The sequence below is a fragment of the Pelecanus crispus genome, chromosome 4 (genome assembly GCF_030463565.1).
Source record: "Pelecanus crispus isolate bPelCri1 chromosome 4, bPelCri1.pri, whole genome shotgun sequence".
In the NCBI taxonomy this organism is placed as follows: Eukaryota; Metazoa; Chordata; class Aves; order Pelecaniformes; family Pelecanidae; genus Pelecanus; species Pelecanus crispus.
The window spans coordinates 27,902,256-27,920,301 of NC_134646.1; the positions used below are offsets into that span (position 1 = coordinate 27,902,256).

An 18,046-nucleotide genomic window follows, 5' to 3' on the forward strand; every position below is an offset into this window, starting at 1 on the left:
ATAGTAGTGCCCTGATCAAACATATATTTGCTGATCAAGTACTTCATTATGCTTCTTCATGGTTTCCTATCAATAAAGTATAGCTCTTTGAAACACCAACCCTTAAAACTGTGGACGCTGCTAATAACTGGTGAAGCAAACTTGTTAAGCCTATTTGGAGATACACTTAAAATTTTAATTCAAAAGGCTTCTAATAGGAAGTTAAGATCCAGAGCTATGACATCAATATTATACTTAACATTTGTCTCAAATTATAAAAATAAAATATGAAAACATGTAAAAAAAAAGATTATATCATGCAGAAAAGACTTTTCCCATGAAGTTACTGCATGAATTAACTTTTAAATTAAAAATACAAACCTGTGAATAGTGCTGAAACCCAGGATGGTGTCCTGGATTACTGGGCTGCACAGGAGTAGGTGGTGCTGCATTTTGATACCCGGGCTGCAGTGTTGGATATCCATAACCGAAGGGCTTAGAAGCTTTTGATGTTTGGGGAACTGATGGAGCAGGAACTGGGCTGCTGGTCACAGAACGTGTCTCTGGAAGGACAAAAGAAAGCCCACAGGTATTGAATATATTTACTATTTCTTTCTTAATTTAAATGTAAACTCCTAAATGCTTAATAAACAACACTTCCATTTGTAAGTTTTTACATTATCGAGTTGTTTATCTGCACTGACCAAATAAACTAGCAAGGAAGATGACTGCAATTATGCTGATAAAGGGGGTATACATGGGAAGATGACTGTAGACTTGTGTAACTACTAAAAAAATATATTAAAAAAAAAAAGCAACTTTAAAAGTATTTCAACTAAATAAAAAAAGAAATAAAACCCTCTCAGAACCACGTTTTATTCCAAGATTTGCACTTGATGTAAAGAGCAAAAGAGACTACCCATGCTTAGTCTCTCCTCTACCACTTATGAATACCGTTAAAAACATAAGGCTAAGGCAACAGAACTATTCTCTAAATGTAGACACAGAGCTTTTCGTAAGTAATGCAAGTCCCTCCTGTATATCCCTGCAGCACAGTTTAGTCTCACTTTTTTAAAGGCCAAACTGAAAGTAACGCAGAGACCTAAATTCACAGAAGACTTAACAGTCGTAAAGAGATGAAACTACTCTTTACGAATGTCTACAAATACGAGCTAACTTTCAGAAGAATTTAAGCTTGGTAAAATCCACCAGGAAAAGTGACAGGTGAAGAAACCAACCACTCAGGAAACCAACCACTCAAGAAACTATGCTTGGCATGAGCACTCCAGGAGGAAAGAAAAAAAGCAAACAAATCAACAGATTGAAGAAATCTAAAGTTGATCCTATTACTCTTTAAGGAAAACAGAAGGAACAAATTATTTTTAGAATTTACCTTCAGCAGAAACAAAATGGTTAGTCATTAGCTGAGAAATCAGAATTCGTAATCCTGCAGCCATGCCTCTGCTACCCTTACTGTGCGAGCTAGACCCTATGTGGATAGCAATACTGGCTTTTTACCTGACAGATTTCACTTTACACAAGGAACCCATCAAACTAAGCAAACTACTGTGACATTCTTACAGGCCAGAGCAATTGAAAAGAGACAGAGGAGGCCCCACAAATTAATCCAATTATCATTTAAATTATTGGCTAACATACCTACATTGAACACCATCTTTTCCACCTGCTCTCAATATGACAGCTCTACAGATTTCAAGACTGAGGTAGTCTGCTAGTAGGTTCATTCAGAACAAACCTGACAACCCTGATATTTTTAGAGATAAAAATAAGCAAAATAGCAGCCATTTTCTTTAAATGAAGAAAAACAGGAGAAAATAACCTGATCCAAGCATCTCTGGAAGCTGGTACCATTGGTCTCAAAACTTCAGTTGATGTGTCAACTATTATCAGCTACTAATGTCAACGCAATCAGGCATACAGTATAGCCTACTGAAAGATGCCTGCTTTCACAAATACCATACTTTCAGCATTACCCTCTATATTACAATGGAAAGTATGACTTATGATACAGGGAAGATTTATTAAATGGTTACTCCAACTTCAGTGTTAAAACTGTGAGAAGTGATTAAAAAAAGGAAGGTATGTTCTCTCTGATGATTGCCCCCACTCCTTTCATAGGCATTTCCTCTCACCTACTTGTTAATTAACAAAAGACACCACCAGAAATAGGAAAAAAATTCGTAAACATTTAAGTCTTTAAACAAACAATTCAGAATTAACATGTGACAAACTGCTTACCTGGGTAGCCACCTCCTTCCAGGGCATCATAATTGTTCAGAACAGGAGAGGCACTGCTTGTAGTAGAGGAACTGTCAATTGCTGGGGGAGGAAAATAATTCAAAGTTAGGTGCTTCAGAAATGCCGAATTTTTGAGAAATAACAGCCTGAGAATTTTTTCTAGAAACTTTGGTAAGAAACTGTCAAGAAAGATCCTGGGGGAAAAAACCCCCACTTCAGCCCTAAGACTTGAAAACTATTACCATTGCAAAGAAGAGGGGGAGGAAGAGATAGACAATAAACATGTTAAAAACCAAACAAACAAGCACATGACCAACAAATAGCAAGAGAGGTATCAATGGGAAAGGACAAAAACAATTAAAAAATTTTTTCTTGAAATTAAAAAAGTTTTTCCTATTAAACTAATAGCTCTTTCTAGACTACATCAACGGAAGCTATGTAAATTTTTAAAATAGTCTCTATTGTGCCTTCCTTCACAACTGCAAACCACAGAAAATTCCCATCATCTTCAGAGTGATTATGCACCATCCCCACCTTCAAGCAAAACTGACAAATATTTAATTCTTTCCTCCTTTCTGTGCTGTTGTAATTCAGAGCTGACTTTGTTTACAATGTAAAGCTTCTATTTTTCCATTGAACATTGACAAGAGGTCTCACCTTCAGTCAGAATAAACAGTTAACGACCAAAATAACTATGTAAAAGTAAGTAACAAAAGTTAACTAGCCAAAAGTAAAGCAGCACATGGACACAAACATAGTTAGTACTGAAGAGACTCCTAATGCTTAATTTTTAGTTCACCGCATACATATATCTTCACTATCTTACTGTAAAACATTTTAAATATATTTTTGTTTGCAAACATTTCTTCCAGTGCCATTTCACATATATTTCCAATGAAAAAGGGGCAAGGAGATTAAATGTATCTGCTCCTTAAAACACCCCAAGCCACAAAGTACAACAGAAAAGGAAGAGTATTTTTCAGAATTCAAAAAAAGGCAATTTTATATATAACTTTTGTGGCAGAACAGACTTAAAAGAGATTCACTGATACTGTTCTACTCAGAAGGATCAGCTGTGACCACACATCCCATTGTGAAGCTGAAAGTATTTCAAGGGAGAACTTCAGTGGTGGAACATTTGAGATTTGATCCCCCTTCAATTCAAATTTCCAAGTAAAGAGACTCCTGCATAAGGAAACATAACATCACTGACATTTGGGACACATTAATACCATGACAACACCATGACTGTACAGATTATTGCTGAGCTGAATGCTTTAAAGGCAAAATGCTTAAAAATAGAAAAACTATTCCAAAACACCATAACACTAACAATAGATTTTATTTTAAATACTGACACTGTGAAACTCATACAGTGTTAGTTTGCAGATTGATTTTCACTGTAAACTCCCCCCCCCCCCCCCCCAGTTTATAAAAGAACATAACTGCAAGAGGTTTTTTCCCTACCAATTCTATTCTAGAAACTGAAGGAAACAGGATTCATTATTTTGTTCCCTGAGCAGAGACACAGCTTTTAAAGGTCTGCTAAGTCCTATTACAGAAAAGACAAAATATACTTTTATCAGGTCAACAAAATCAAGATTTAAGAATTTAAGAAGTTTTTCTTGTCTGACCAGAAGTCGGTTCTGCATTTCAAAAAAATACCAAGAGAACATGTAAGACACTAGGTTCAAGCTTTCCAATTTAACCACTATGTCACTTTTTAGAGAGTTTTTCCCACATTAAATTGTATTCCTAAAATTATATCCATCTATAATACAATTCCATATAAAATGAGTTTGCTCTTTTCACTAAGAAGATATTAATGATACAGTGAGTTGCAAAGGAGAAATATTATATATTTCCCAAGCTCTACTGGAAAAGCTAAGAGAAACCAATTTGACAAATATATGAAAGAATATATTTTAAAGGCATGCCGTCACTAAAAATAATGCAACTTAGTCATACTTCTACTACAAAAAAAATCTATGCATCATTTCTGACACACAGAAAAGCTCTAGTCAGAAAGTATAATCTCAGATATTTCAAAACACAAACAAGGTCTGCCTAACTTAAAATAAGAAAGTGAATCCTATTACGCAGTATCCCATATACTTACAGAAGACCTTTCACTTAAGGTCTTTGCTTCTAAAGAGCTTTCAAATTTCGTAACATTCTTGACAACTGTCAAGAGCCCCAATGCCTACAAGAATCATGATGTGCCCTATTCTACTCTCCACTGGAAAACAAATAGTTGAACCAAAACCAGTGAGTTGTACAGTTTCCTGCAGACCAAAAGTAGCTTCAAACTCTAAGCTGGTCACATGTGTCATGGAAATCTCACAGATTTTCCACCAATAAAAACCACAAGAACTTCCACAAAATTAAACAACAGTTTTCCTATGCTTAAATTAAGCTACAACAGCTGTCAAAGTTTACTTTAGCATAATAAGCACCAGACCAGAGAACATATTAGGAAGACAGAAAAAAATGATTTATAAAAGAAAAAAATACTAGAAAACAGTGCTTAGACAAAAGTAATACTTATAATATGCTTTTACAGTTAAGTAATTATTTTACTAATATAACTTTGCTTTCAGAGTTTTCAAGAATTCTTTGGCAACATAGTTAAAGATCTAACTGGTAAAAGTGACAAAAAATTGAGAAACTACACAAACACAAGCAACGAGATGTCCAACATCTATTTTTCATAAAACCACTGTCACAGCCTGAGCTAGAAACCTGTCTACAGAATCTGTTTAGGATTTACATTAACTCCGGGTGACAGGGCATAAAACAGGATGCTTATTAATCAGGTAGCCTACGTATTGAACCTGGGTGCCCTTTCACTCTTTTGCATAAGATAAATTTAAATACAATCATAGCTCAAAGTACAGAACTTGAGAAAGAAAGATGGTAGGGAGCATGAAAACTTCGTCTCTGGTAGATTTAGGGAACAAAGTAAGGAGACAAAGGTTGCAATTGATTTAAAAGAAAAAATCTGACATATCCTTTGACAGAAGCCTCAGCATGGGATTAGGCAAAGATAATTATCTGCAGAAAATCCAGTAGGTAGCCCTGCAATAAAAAAAACCCAAAATGCTCTCCTGGCTCTTTTAGCCTACTCTTTAGAAAGCAGAGTTCAAACAGCAGCTGCATCCCAACAGCCAAAGCAAACTTTATATCCCAAAGTGGAATTGTTTTCTAGCTGGTGAAGCCTAATTAGACTCACAACCAGTTTTGTTTCTAATGCTATCTAAAATTAGGAAGTATCCTTAAAAAGAAGAGTTATTCAAGAGTTACTAAGCATAATTTAATGCTAATACTCAAGCCTGTTGAAAGATTGAATGTGTTATCACACAAAGGGTAAGAAAGTAAAAGAAACTGAACCAATAACCTGAAATAGCAAGAATTACACAGGATATGCAAAGTGTCCTAATACTTGTGGTCCACTAGGAGTGGGGGTAATAATATCACTTATGTTGATGCTATTGCACTCTCCAATTATTGTCCTTCTCTGGCTTGAACAATGACAGGTGTCTTTGGCTGAAAATGCCTTCCTACTTAAGAACAACAGCCACTATGTTCTTCTAATGTTCTACTAATAATTCAACGTAACAGTCAAATCAATATTATCCAAATTGATAATGTGAACTCATCACATTATTCTTAATTATGACCTGAATGTCATAATTTTGCTCCATTCTTCATGATATTATTAAGAGCACACTAAGCTATTGTCACAGTATTCTAGTTTCACAATTTAATTATTTTAATAAAACTCAGAATTATATGGCGTTGATTTTTTTCTGCCTAGTTACAATACCAATTATAAGCTTAAAGGAAAAGCTACAAAAGTTTGCTATCCCAAATTAATACTCAAAGCCAGCACGCACAAATGGAAGTAGTATATCAGGACAAGGTATGTGCTATTACTTCCATCTATCAACAAGGGTAGAAGTCTAATGCTTAATCTCAAAAAGCTTTTTACACTGTTACCACTCACATATAGACTGTAAAGGCTTTTCTTTTAAGTTAGAAGAAAAAAATGTTACCATCCAAGAAACTAAGGTGGTGAGAAACAAACTCACAACACAAAACCAGGCCATTCTGACAAAATACAGGCAGAACCCTCACAACCAAGAATGTCACATTTCAATCAATCAGGACAAACTGCTTCTTAAAAAAAGTAAACGAACTTTAAGTTCCCTACAAAGCAAGCAGGTTAAAACTGAACCTATGTGCCCAACCATAGAGACATACCTTAGAGGGAGAAAATAAGCAGCACAGGTTAATTTACTATCTTAAAAAGCACACTTATTACCTTCCAATATATACTTTACTACCTTAATTGTAAGAGTTCCCTATATGTAAAATAAGAAACAAGGTAAACACTGTTTAATGTAACAATATAAATGGCACCTACTTGCCTAACATAAGCAATTATCAGCCTAAATTCTACAGCTATTTATTTCCATTTAAGAGTTTAAAACCTACTGCAAATCAAAATATTAAAAATATGGGAGTCTTGCAAGTTGTGAATATTACTTTGTTAGATACATAAAACATGATATTAATATGACCAAAAAAAAAAAAAAAGACCGTTTGCTGACCACTATTGAACTCCTTTTTGTTTACTACAGTAATAACAGCTGGGAAATTCCTAGTTAACTTGATACATGATGAGTCAGACTGATACTTTGTCTTAAAGGAAAAAAAAGTTTCAGGGGATGGAAATACCAAACAAAACTTGAGTAGGAAGAGAACAAGATACTGGTGTAAAGCTAAAGCCAACCTGCTTCCTCATCCTCCTCATCCTCTTCCTCATCATCTGAACTTGATGACAAGGGAGCTGGTGCAGAGCTAGCTTGATTATTAACATATCCACCATACTGCATGCCTGTGAAGTGGAAAGCACAAATATAAGAGTCAGACAGACCAGGAAGATGAGAAACGAAAGTCACAAATCATTGCATTAAAGTGAGAGAAATCAGCCGTTCTAGAGAAAATCCCAACATGCAAAAGTTAGATCTACAACCCTAGACTATAGAACTATAGTTCATATATGAACTATATAAGCAGTACAGCAGAAGCAGTTTTTAGTGGGCTAGTTCAGCAAAGTATCAGTAGCACATGGAAGTTAGCAGGAACTTTTTTATATATTTCTCTACATGTGTGTGCGTATGCGCATGTGTATCAGGAAGTTAAACACAGAGAGACTTTCTATATATATACTTAGTAACAGTTTGTCCACTGGCATGCTTTCATAAGTTAACATATAGAGATAAATGAGTTCCTTCCCAGATAAATTCAAATTGTGTTATGAAAACATTAATATTAAACTTTTGCTTGGCACACCTGCCCCTTTTAAGACAGGAATAATTCACGTTGGAATTCTGAACACTGTCAGAAATTAATGAAATATACTGCTGCAAGAGTACATGCAAGAGTACAAACATATACCTCAGCAACACAGTCAGTGAAATTTAAGCTAGGTAAACCCAAAAATTTTTTCTTCACAGCATCAAGATAACGCTGAGGAGCTGTGGCTGCTGCACTCCAACATCGATTCTATTGAAAAAAGGTATGCCTCTTATTTTTAAATTAGCACCTAAATTCAGGCTTATAGACCCATATTTATGCACCTAAATACACTTTTAAGATCTGGTGACAATGTAACAACTGTTACTACTGTCACCTCCAAACCATAATCTATAAGGTTTTTTGGTAGTGCATTTTTTTGGGTTTTTTTACAATATCTACTCTAAACATTTGTGAACAATACACAAAAGCAACACATACATATACTATTTTAAAACAGGGTAAAGCATGCAGCAATGGCTTATAATTCATTTCCTACATTACTCATTATAGATGCAATTTTAGCACCTCAAAGAAATCTTAAGTTTCTCTTGTCACGGGGGAAGGTTAGCAAGGATTTTAAATACGTTTGCAGTCAGGCAGAGACATCCTAAATAAATGCAAGTGAAGACTGTTTCTCTCTTAGCAATCCACTGGATTGCTATAGGAAGAAAATATCCTAATTCTTCAAAACTCTCCAAAAATTTTTCAGACTCTTGAAAGTTTGGGGTTTTTTTTTTCTTCCCCTGTAGAAGCACCGTGGCACCATTAGTGTCCTTTATTTTACTGTAACACTGTAACAGAAGTGTTGTATGTCATGAATAATCTGAAACCATCATGGTAATTAATAATCCCCCCACCCACAACTTAAATCAACTATATCAACCTTTTATTTTATTTAAAGTATGGGCTAAAAATGCTGTTACTTTCATGGCTTTTTTTAAAAAGGGTTAGGCAAATGAACCCAAGAGGACCACTTCAATTTCACTTAAGAAAAAACAACAGAATCAAGGTGAAGAGTATCTATTCAAACAGTGGAAGTAAAAAGAAGACAGAGCAAAACCACATCACAACATTCTTGAGAAGCTGAACTTTCATACAGAGGTTAGTGCAAGAAGAGACTGATACTATTTCACTTGATAAAGTGCTTTAATACTCCTACAATTCCAATCAAGTTTCTCCACAATATAAGTAGTCCCAATGATGAAGGCAAAATCAACGCAACCGCAACTGAGGAGGTAAAATGCTTCAGTTTCTCTATGCTACTAAAACACAGGACTAATTCAAGTTATTCATAGTCCCATCTTTTATGAAGGCTACTGGATTCACTTGATAAGGAGGATACAAGAAAACCATTCTCTGCGAAAAACCAGACTATGTCTTTTCTTAGGCCTGGGAGAGCTACCGAGGAATAAGACAGAACAACTGCGTTATTGTGAAGGACAAAAAACAACTTAAGATGCAAGTAAAAGGGAAAAAAAAAAAAAAATCAGGATGACAAGAAGAGATGCACTGTAACACAGAGAGCCAAAGTAAAAGAAGATGGGCACAGCATGAGAGTGCAAAGACAGACCTCTAACAAATACCATGAACACAGACAGGAGAAGAAAGTGAATCTACCTGGAAGGGGCATGCCAATGCAAAAATTCCAAGCATGGGAAGATGAGAGAAAAAGACTGAATTAGTCACTCTAACAGTGCTTCTTTGGAGTCTTTGGAATGTTTTTAGGAAAACAAACAAACTCTGCAAAACCTCCCCCTTTTCCAGTCACTGGACACATACATAAAGGATGCATGTGTTCAGCAAGAATACAGAAAAAGAGACCAAAAATATACGCTAGTGACACAGATGTTTAGGAATCATGAACTATGTCACTATGCAACCTCTGGAGGCAGGGCTGGTTTAACTCTTACCAGCCTTACAAGTTTGTGAAGATTTATTATTTTCATTACCACCGGTACTACAAATTTCTGCCTTTAAGATACTCCTCTGTTGTGCTAGCACAACTGTCCAGCCACAAAAACATTCTGAGAACTAACGTGGCTGAAAGATAACCTAGTTTAAAAAGTCATTCTCAGGTGGAGAAGCCTCCAATTCTGGTTCAGTGCCCAGCAATGCCACCAGTAGGCCAGCACAAGGGAGAGAGCAACTGAAAGGCAGAAATGGGTGGCTGAAGACAGCAGTTCCAAGTGCCACCATGTGCCTAATCACGATTACTGTTGTGACAACTCAGTTCTGCTTAGTATTTTTTTACAGAGTTGCTAATAATGTTAAAACCTCCCACTCTTAAAACTGCAAAAGCTTACTATGAAATCATTATTTATTTTGAGTGAGATTACTTCATAGGTCTGGCTTAAAATGCAACTATGTAATTTAAATTGTCACATATTTCTTGGACTGGAAATTATTCTAAACCCTGCTACCAGTGTACCTGTAATATAATAATATTGCACTCTAAGGCTTTATCCCACCATATTTTACAGACACCTAGAAATGTAAGTGGGAGGACACAAAACGATAAACTGGGATAAGCACTCATTTGGCTATGAAATAAACCAACTATTTAGGTATTAAGCACAATCACCCATACCATAAAAGACCTTAAAATATAAAGCATACATTGTATGTGGCTGAAGTTTCATAATGGAGGCCCCACCAAAAATGAAAATTAAATAACTACATGCAAAAATAAACTGTATTCTGAAGTTCTTTAACTGGTTCTCTACCCATAACCCTCATATTTTCAATGAATTTACTACAGCATTAAAATCTTAATATTACAAATAGTAGTTCTTACAAAATGAACCTTCCTCTTCTCCATTCTTAAACTCTTTGCTTTAAATTATTTTCATTTACTCGTCAGCTCCTATCATCAACATAAATCCTAAGGAAGTCTACTACAAATAACATCCAGACAGGACACACATTCTCAAAGTTCATCTCTAGGATGCCGTTTTCAAGTAAATTAGTTTATCTGCACTAAAGTTGTATGGATATTTAACACATTAAGTTTTTTTCCTGTTAGAACTTAGCGAAGTAAACAATTAGGATATTTTAATTCTGTATAGGAATACCCATACAGGAGCTTAAAACAATGAAATCCACTTTAAAAATTATTTCAAACTGGTTTTCCAAAATGCTTTCATGTAGACAACAGTACTCTATAATAAGAAAAAAATTAGTCCATTTAATCTCTGCATGAGAAACACACTTGGAATTCTAACAACCCAGACAAATATTCAGTAGCTGTGTTCTGTTTTTTCAGTAGGTTAATTTTTACAAATAAACTTATCACACTTAATTTTTGATAAAAAGGTATTGCAAGAGTACATTATGTATTTCAGACTCCTCAAATGAAACTAAATGAAGAGTTTGAAGTCTTCTAATGCTCATAAAAATATCATCTAAACATAGAAACGTATATGTGCGATGACATGTACATGGATTTATTATTGATTATATTAATGTAAATACAACTAGATCAATGCAAACTCCTGACGACTTATCTTTATATTCCTGGCATAAGTATATCGTTGGTTTTAAAGTGTGCTTTATTGCATATTGCATTAAACTTCACTTATATGGAAGATTTTGAATTTAGTGAAGAGTTCAGCAGTGACTGCAGTGCTTCACATTTAACGTACGAAGTGTTCATACCTTATACAGGAACCACTGCATGAACATATATATTGCACATCAAGGCAAGCACTGTTAAGCAGCTAAAATCCTTTTTCTCATTAGACACACAGTTATGCAATTTCTTTGGAAGATGAAGCAACAGCTTTTGCTAGCAAGCACATCTGCAGCACAAAGTCTACCCAGTACCAAAATCAACTATAAAACTGTGCAAGAACAAAGCACAGTTCCAAAAACTGATTTATTGTTTTCCTTAAAATGGTACACTGTACATAGGACTTCATAACAATGAAGAACTGCATTTTTGCCTGTAAGGTATGCAGAGCTGATTCACAGACAAGTTATTTCTTTATATTCTCCACTCCACCAGAAAAAGGAGAAAATGGAAGGGGAAATTTAGTCATTTATGTCAGAGGACTTCAAATTTTAAAAATAAAAAAACCATGCTGTGACAGTCACACACCACGCTTTTGAGAACTATTTTGAACACTAGATGTATCACATTGTTCCGGACAAAATTCACATCTACTTCCACCACACACACTGAGTTCTTTTTCCATAACAATTTAAAATTCTGAAATTACCAAGAGAAAACACAGCCAAAAAAAAAAATCCGCGCAGTAAATTAGACTTGGAATACTAGATACAGAAACATGTAACAGTCAAGAGGCAAGTCAAAGCATCAGGGCAGAATTATCATGGTTGAAGAAGGCTCAAGACCCGAGCAATTCTTTGTTGAGGCTACCAACATCAGAATAGGGAGGAGCTTATACAAGAACTCCTCTTTCTCCCTCAAGAATTCCTGCAGCAGCTTTCCACGGGAGCTTACAACTAGAGAATAAGAAAACAATTCTATCTGAATACTCAAACTTGCTCTGTTTCCCAGTGCTAGTTTACACCTGATTTTTCAATACAGACTGATTACAAAAGCTACTTTTAAGACCTTCTTCTAAAAATCTGCTCACTATTTTAACTTCTTGGAAGAATAAGGGAACTAAAAGAAGGGCTTTTTGAGGAAGAGACATGTAAGACTGCCAACAAGACAAACAAGCCAAAGATGACATATGGGCAAAGGAAATCAAACAGAAGAGCTAAGAGAAGCTAGAACCAAGGTGGTACAAAACAAGAACACTAAGGGAGCCTGATGAGGTGCAAGAGGTGTACTCCAGTCAGACAAATGCAGAAGAGCAGCAATAAAGCTTCCAGCATTCACGTGCCCATGTGGAACAGGGCAGAAGTCTTTACTGTAACTTCCCATTCCCTTTTAGTACCTTCCTGAAGGGCCGACTCTGGTGACTGTGTAACAGAGGGTGAAGATCGTGGCTGTGAAGAAAGGCTTGGAGCAGGTGTCCGTACTGACGAGATCACAGCAGATGAAGCAGAGGTTCCAGCCCCAGGCTTGGTAAATGGAACACTCTGGCTCATGGAGTGCACAGGCTGTGAAGAATCAATGCCACCTGAAAACAGCAGCAGAAAGCAGGAACACTTTGTATTTGCACAGACAATTACACAGTGCAAGCAATCACATTTGATTTCATAATAACTACAAAACCAATACAGTACTTCAAAGAGAGATGCCTTCAAACAAGTATACACGGAAAAGCTGGTTTTTTAAATTAAATACCTATAGTGTTAAAACTCCATTAAAATGAACAAATTGCTCTGACAACTAAACAGCAAAAAGGAAAGCATAATGTAGTAAGATCAAGATTAAGCAGAAGCTAAATCAATCAATTTTTGATCCATCCCCACAACTCCACGCTTTCACAGGTTCCCCTTCCCACATAAGAGGAACACTGTCCATGTGGGATAGCTCCCACTCAATATTCCTCCCACAGGCAGGAAACGTAAAAGTCAGCTGTATAGTAGACCAGTATTCTGCCTCCCTCACAGGGCTGGCACTTTGCAATTTTGGTACTCAATTATGAGACCCATATTCCAAGCAATCCGTTTTCATCAACCCTGAGTATTCCACAGAACTTCTGATGTGTTTTAAACATCTGGACTCAATATAATCTGCTTTAAAAGGTCAGATTAGTGCTTTGAGAGATTTAACACTCTCCAGTTGAAATTCCTATCAGGTAAGGACAATATAACTTCAATTAAGTTAACTTTTAAGACAGTTGCTCTTTGTTTATAAATTGACAAAATTTATCATATTATGATTCTTTCTAAAAAAACCTGACAGACCAAACTGTTAAAAATAAGAATAGAAAGGAAATTGTTTGGCCAGTACTACTCAATAAACAAACACTGAAATTAAGCAAGAACAAAATTCACTGTTTGTACTTGTAGAGTACTTAAAGAAGTCACAGAATTCACTAGAGGATGCACATGTAATATTAACTTCGCTTCCTCTGCACATATAGCAGTGTAGTTCATACAGTCCCTGACTTTTCCTTAAATATTGGAGTTGATATCTGAAAGGACTTTATGGGGAAGTTGAGGCTTCCTTTAGAGGGGGAAGAAGAAGAGGCAGCTTAAAATGATCTTTCTGTTTATCTAATATACTGTCAAAATTAACAGCATACATTTTCACCACCTTAATGGAACTTTTATTTATTATGCAGTTTTCAACTATAATGTTGAGCATGCATACATCTTTTTTGCAAGCGTTATCAAAATCAAAACTATGTATTTCTCCAAAGTACATACATACAGCATTTACTATTGAAATGTACCGGCTATAACCTCTGCTTCTACACATTATGTCTTGTAGATTCACCACAGAAGCATCAGCACCTCTCAGAAGAAATGTTCTTGCTAGGGTAGCTACACAGCTTCCTCAAGCAAGATAAGCAAGACAAGAAGGGAAGTTCTTTGCGACACTAGTGTCCTTACCTAGGTTTTGTAGCAGAGAGAGTGGGGTTATGGTATTTTCCATGCTTCAAGTCAATACAGCAATGCTTGCAGCATCAAGGGCTGCTGTAGAGCATGCTAAATGCTATAATGTCACTGTCACATGTTCAAAGCCAAAACCAATTTACACCCAGATTAACTGAAGATGTAATACCTTCCTGCCAAGTACTAGTATCTATTCTCAAACAGAAGTTAGCCAAAATATCCTTCAAAATTATGTGGATCCTCTACATGTATTGTAAGAAAACATTTTTGAACTCTGAGCAAAAAATATAATGTATTTTTTTCTTTGTACAAAAATCCAACCTGCAAAATTACATTTTAAACTTTATTTGGTGACTCTGGAAAGTTTTCAAAAGCCGTAAGTAACTAAGACCAAAGGAAACACTTGGACAAAGTTAATCTTTAAAAATACATTGTTAGTAACTATTATGAGACAATCTACAGTTATGGTTAATTAGGCTATCTTCCCCCCCCCCCCCCCCCCCCCTCCTCTGGCCACTAAGAAGATTGCACCCTGTCATATAAGTACTGATCAATTTAGGATGGCGTATTTTAGCTCAAGACAAAGCTGGACTGAACAACAGTTTAGAGTACAAGTTTCCCATCAGCTTATCCAGGACAAGGCCAATCAGGCCATACAACATTCCCACCAACTGATGTCATGAGAAGCCAAGAGCTTTGTCAGGCTGCAGTAAATATAAAAGCCAATCTCAGTGACACAGTATTTTCTGTTTTTTACCTTCCCCTCCTCTCACCTTTAATGTGCACTGAAGTTGTCCCTCATGCCTTTCAACCATGGACATCTCTTGCACCAAAATGACTAAGTATACCACTTGGTTACAAAAGCCATGTACCAATGAAGATCTACAGTTAAAAAGTATGTTGCTGTGACCTTATTTCCTGCCCCCAAGCCCCCAATATAACATGCAATTTTTACTGATTTACCACCTCCCTGCAGCTTGGTTTTCAACAGCATCTTATCTGCCTGACTTTCTGTATCTCAGCTGCAGTCCTTCCCATTTTTTCAACCACACCTCTATTAGCAGATTTACAGGATTACAGCCTACATTCCTATGGAACTGGGGCAGCAAGGACTTTAGATCCTGATCTGACATAAGGGGAAGTATGTGCGTGAGATAAAGAAATTAAAGTGTCTCCTGCTCAGGCAGACTGCCTGCGATTACAGGACAGTAGACAAGATCCAGGAAGCAAAGAAACCCATACCATATACCCACAGAAGGAGTTCTCTATCTCCTCCTCAGAGAGGCAGAGGGGAGTCCAGTAAAATTTGGGCATCCTGGCTGACATCCACACTGACTGGAAAGCACCACGAAAAATCAGAGTGCATCGATTTCAGCTTAAATAACCTGGAAAAAGGTTAAGGAAAGCTACTGACCTAGAAAGAAAAAAAGCCTAAGTAATAGAGTGTGCTATCCACATAGCACAACACCGTTTCTGGACAGATTTATATCAACACTGTTCTGCTGAAATACAGAATTTAAAACTAGAAGGCGGCATTTTTGCTAGACAAAACTAGTTTAAACCAGCAAACAGAAAAATCTCAGATTAAATATTTGTATTCTACTTTATTTATACTTCCTAAAGCAAAGAAAATTATTCTCACTGGCTGCTATTCATCAAAACAGGTCAACTTCCAGCAAAAGATGCCTCTTAAAATAGATTTCTTCTTCTATAGAAATTTCAGCAAGCTTCACTGAAAATACTTCAGTGATTTCAGATAGTGGCTGCCAAAGTTTTAGAAAAAGATTTTGCTGCAGTTCTGTGTCCTCAGTATGTGACATTCAGCAGCTCAGGGGTTTGATCCTAATAGATTCAGCATTTTGGGGGCTTGCCAAGGCCCTACACCAATTGATATAAAAATCCAATTATAAGTCCAACTCTTAGAACTTTTCTGATTCAAGTAGAAAACAGTTCAGGAATCATCAAACTTCTGAAAAACTCAGGCCAGCATAAGTTTCCCGAGTAAGTCCTGTTTAGACACACACATTTTATTTAAAACATGGCATTCTTCTATATAAACAATGTTTCATTTTTATCACGAGAGAGCTCTCAGTGTTCACTGACTGCACAAAACTGCTATTGAAAAATACATTAAGACAGCAGTATCCTGAGTGACAGTCTTTCCAAGATTTGCTTATTAATAATTTAAGGATTGTGAGGGGTCTTCTTTCAGAGCACAGCAGCAATGACAGAAAACTGTCTTATTGGGACTCTGACTAATAGTAGGATAGTGTATCAAAATGTCTTTACATGACCGGTTGCAGAAAGCACACTTAGGAATTTCAGTAAATCTTAAATCTTTTTCAAGCAATTTTGCTAAAAACTATGCACAGAACAGACTGCAACTGTTTTTCACCATCACTTCCTTCCTGAAGAACAGCAGGGAGGATGAAATATTCAGAAAAATTCCTTCTTACAAATCATTCATCATTTCCTTAAATTCCTTGTGTGCTGTACTTGGACACTTTCCAAGGATGCACAAGAAATGGCAAATAATTTTCAAGATCCAACTCCTTTTAAAGGCTGCAAACAATTAGAATACTAAATATAAAATTATTCCACCTGAGAACAAGAAGACTGCACTGGGAAATTTAGAAAGCATGTCAGTGTCCCAAGAAGTAAATCAGTTATGCTGGGACCAATCAATTATTTGCTATCTTTTATTAGCCAGGTCTTGTAGCAATTGAATTTTTAATATATTTTAGCCAAAGACTTTGAATTCTACACTAAAAAAAAAGTCAATTATTGGAGGCAGTCTGTTTAGCCCCAGACTTCAAAAATGGTGTAAGTCTTTAGGATTTAGTAATAAAACAGCCCGGCTCTTCCTTCAGCTTAGCTAGTGATTGCCACCTTTACTTGCTCTTTCTCACTCAGAAAATACAGAATCATTTGTATGCTGAGGTTGAACCAGAATTCAGAGGGAAGAGAAAAAAGTTATTCTCCAAATAGATGAGTTCCACAATCCAGCCCACTGTGCAAGGAAGGACAGGGAATGGTTATCTCAGCTCTACAAGCTCAGAAACAGTTTGAATGTGGTTTAAGTAATTATGCCTACAGTCTGGCAAACAAACCAAGTACTGCAATATTACTCAAGTGCAACAGACAGTGGATCAGTGTTTATTTTCGTAACTGCAAAGTGTGTACCTATTACACATCACTACCATAGCCAGTTCTATCATCAGCTCTTTGAAATTCAAGCACAATATTACTACTTTTCCTTGAGGCCATGTATTAACTCAGTCACTCCCTTAAGAAGAGCTCTGAATGGTTCAGAAATAAGACTATCCATTGCTCATATTGCTCTTCACGGTCTGGTCAGCTCCACTGTTTCACCTTTAAAACACCTGTTCCTTATAAAAAATATTGTTATGAAAAAATAATATATTTCAAGACACCCTCAAAGGAAATAAAATCAACACGCATTTAAATTAAAAACTTCTGTAAATAAACCACTAACAGTCTGAACAAACAATAAGTCATTTTCATATGACTACTGCAAATCTTACTATTCTGGAATGATACCTGCATTCTGCCAAGACCAGCTGTAGAGTCTGCGCTCAACAGAATCAATTCTTTCAGCCAGAGTTTTAAATCTTTAGTCCTTGAAAGAATTAATTTTTATGCTCAGCACTGAAACGCCATTAGCTTCAGAAGCTTTTTAAGGAGTTCCCTATTTTTCTTTTTTAAACAGAATTTTGTTTCTCATTTTTGAAATATTAAAGAAAATTGCACCAGAGCAGCTCATAGACAGAATTAAAATTTACTAATATTCAAACTACTAAAACTGAGCTGAAGGATGACACTCCACATGCTAGTGTTTTGGGGGAAAAAAAGCAATACTGAAACTAAATTCAACAGTGGGATGGATTGGATGAGCTTAATTTAAGCTTAGCTGTTTTTCCCAGGCAAAGCTTTACCATCATCAAAA

General features: G+C 36.1%; 1 protein-coding gene across 1 annotated transcript in view; it reads right to left on the bottom strand.

Moving 5' to 3' along the window:
* Positions 1 to 18,046, bottom strand: part of SEC24B (SEC24 homolog B, COPII component) — a 47,776-nt gene that overhangs the window by 22,122 nt on the left and 7,608 nt on the right. The window contains exons 3-6 of the mRNA XM_075708908.1: positions 12,507 to 12,692; positions 7,034 to 7,138; positions 2,239 to 2,319; positions 361 to 542 (exon numbers count right to left, since the gene is read on the bottom strand). Of these exons, the coding sequence (XP_075565023.1) occupies positions 361 to 542; positions 2,239 to 2,319; positions 7,034 to 7,138; positions 12,507 to 12,692 (554 nt within the window). The remainder of the gene's footprint in view (positions 1 to 360; positions 543 to 2,238; positions 2,320 to 7,033; positions 7,139 to 12,506; positions 12,693 to 18,046) is intronic.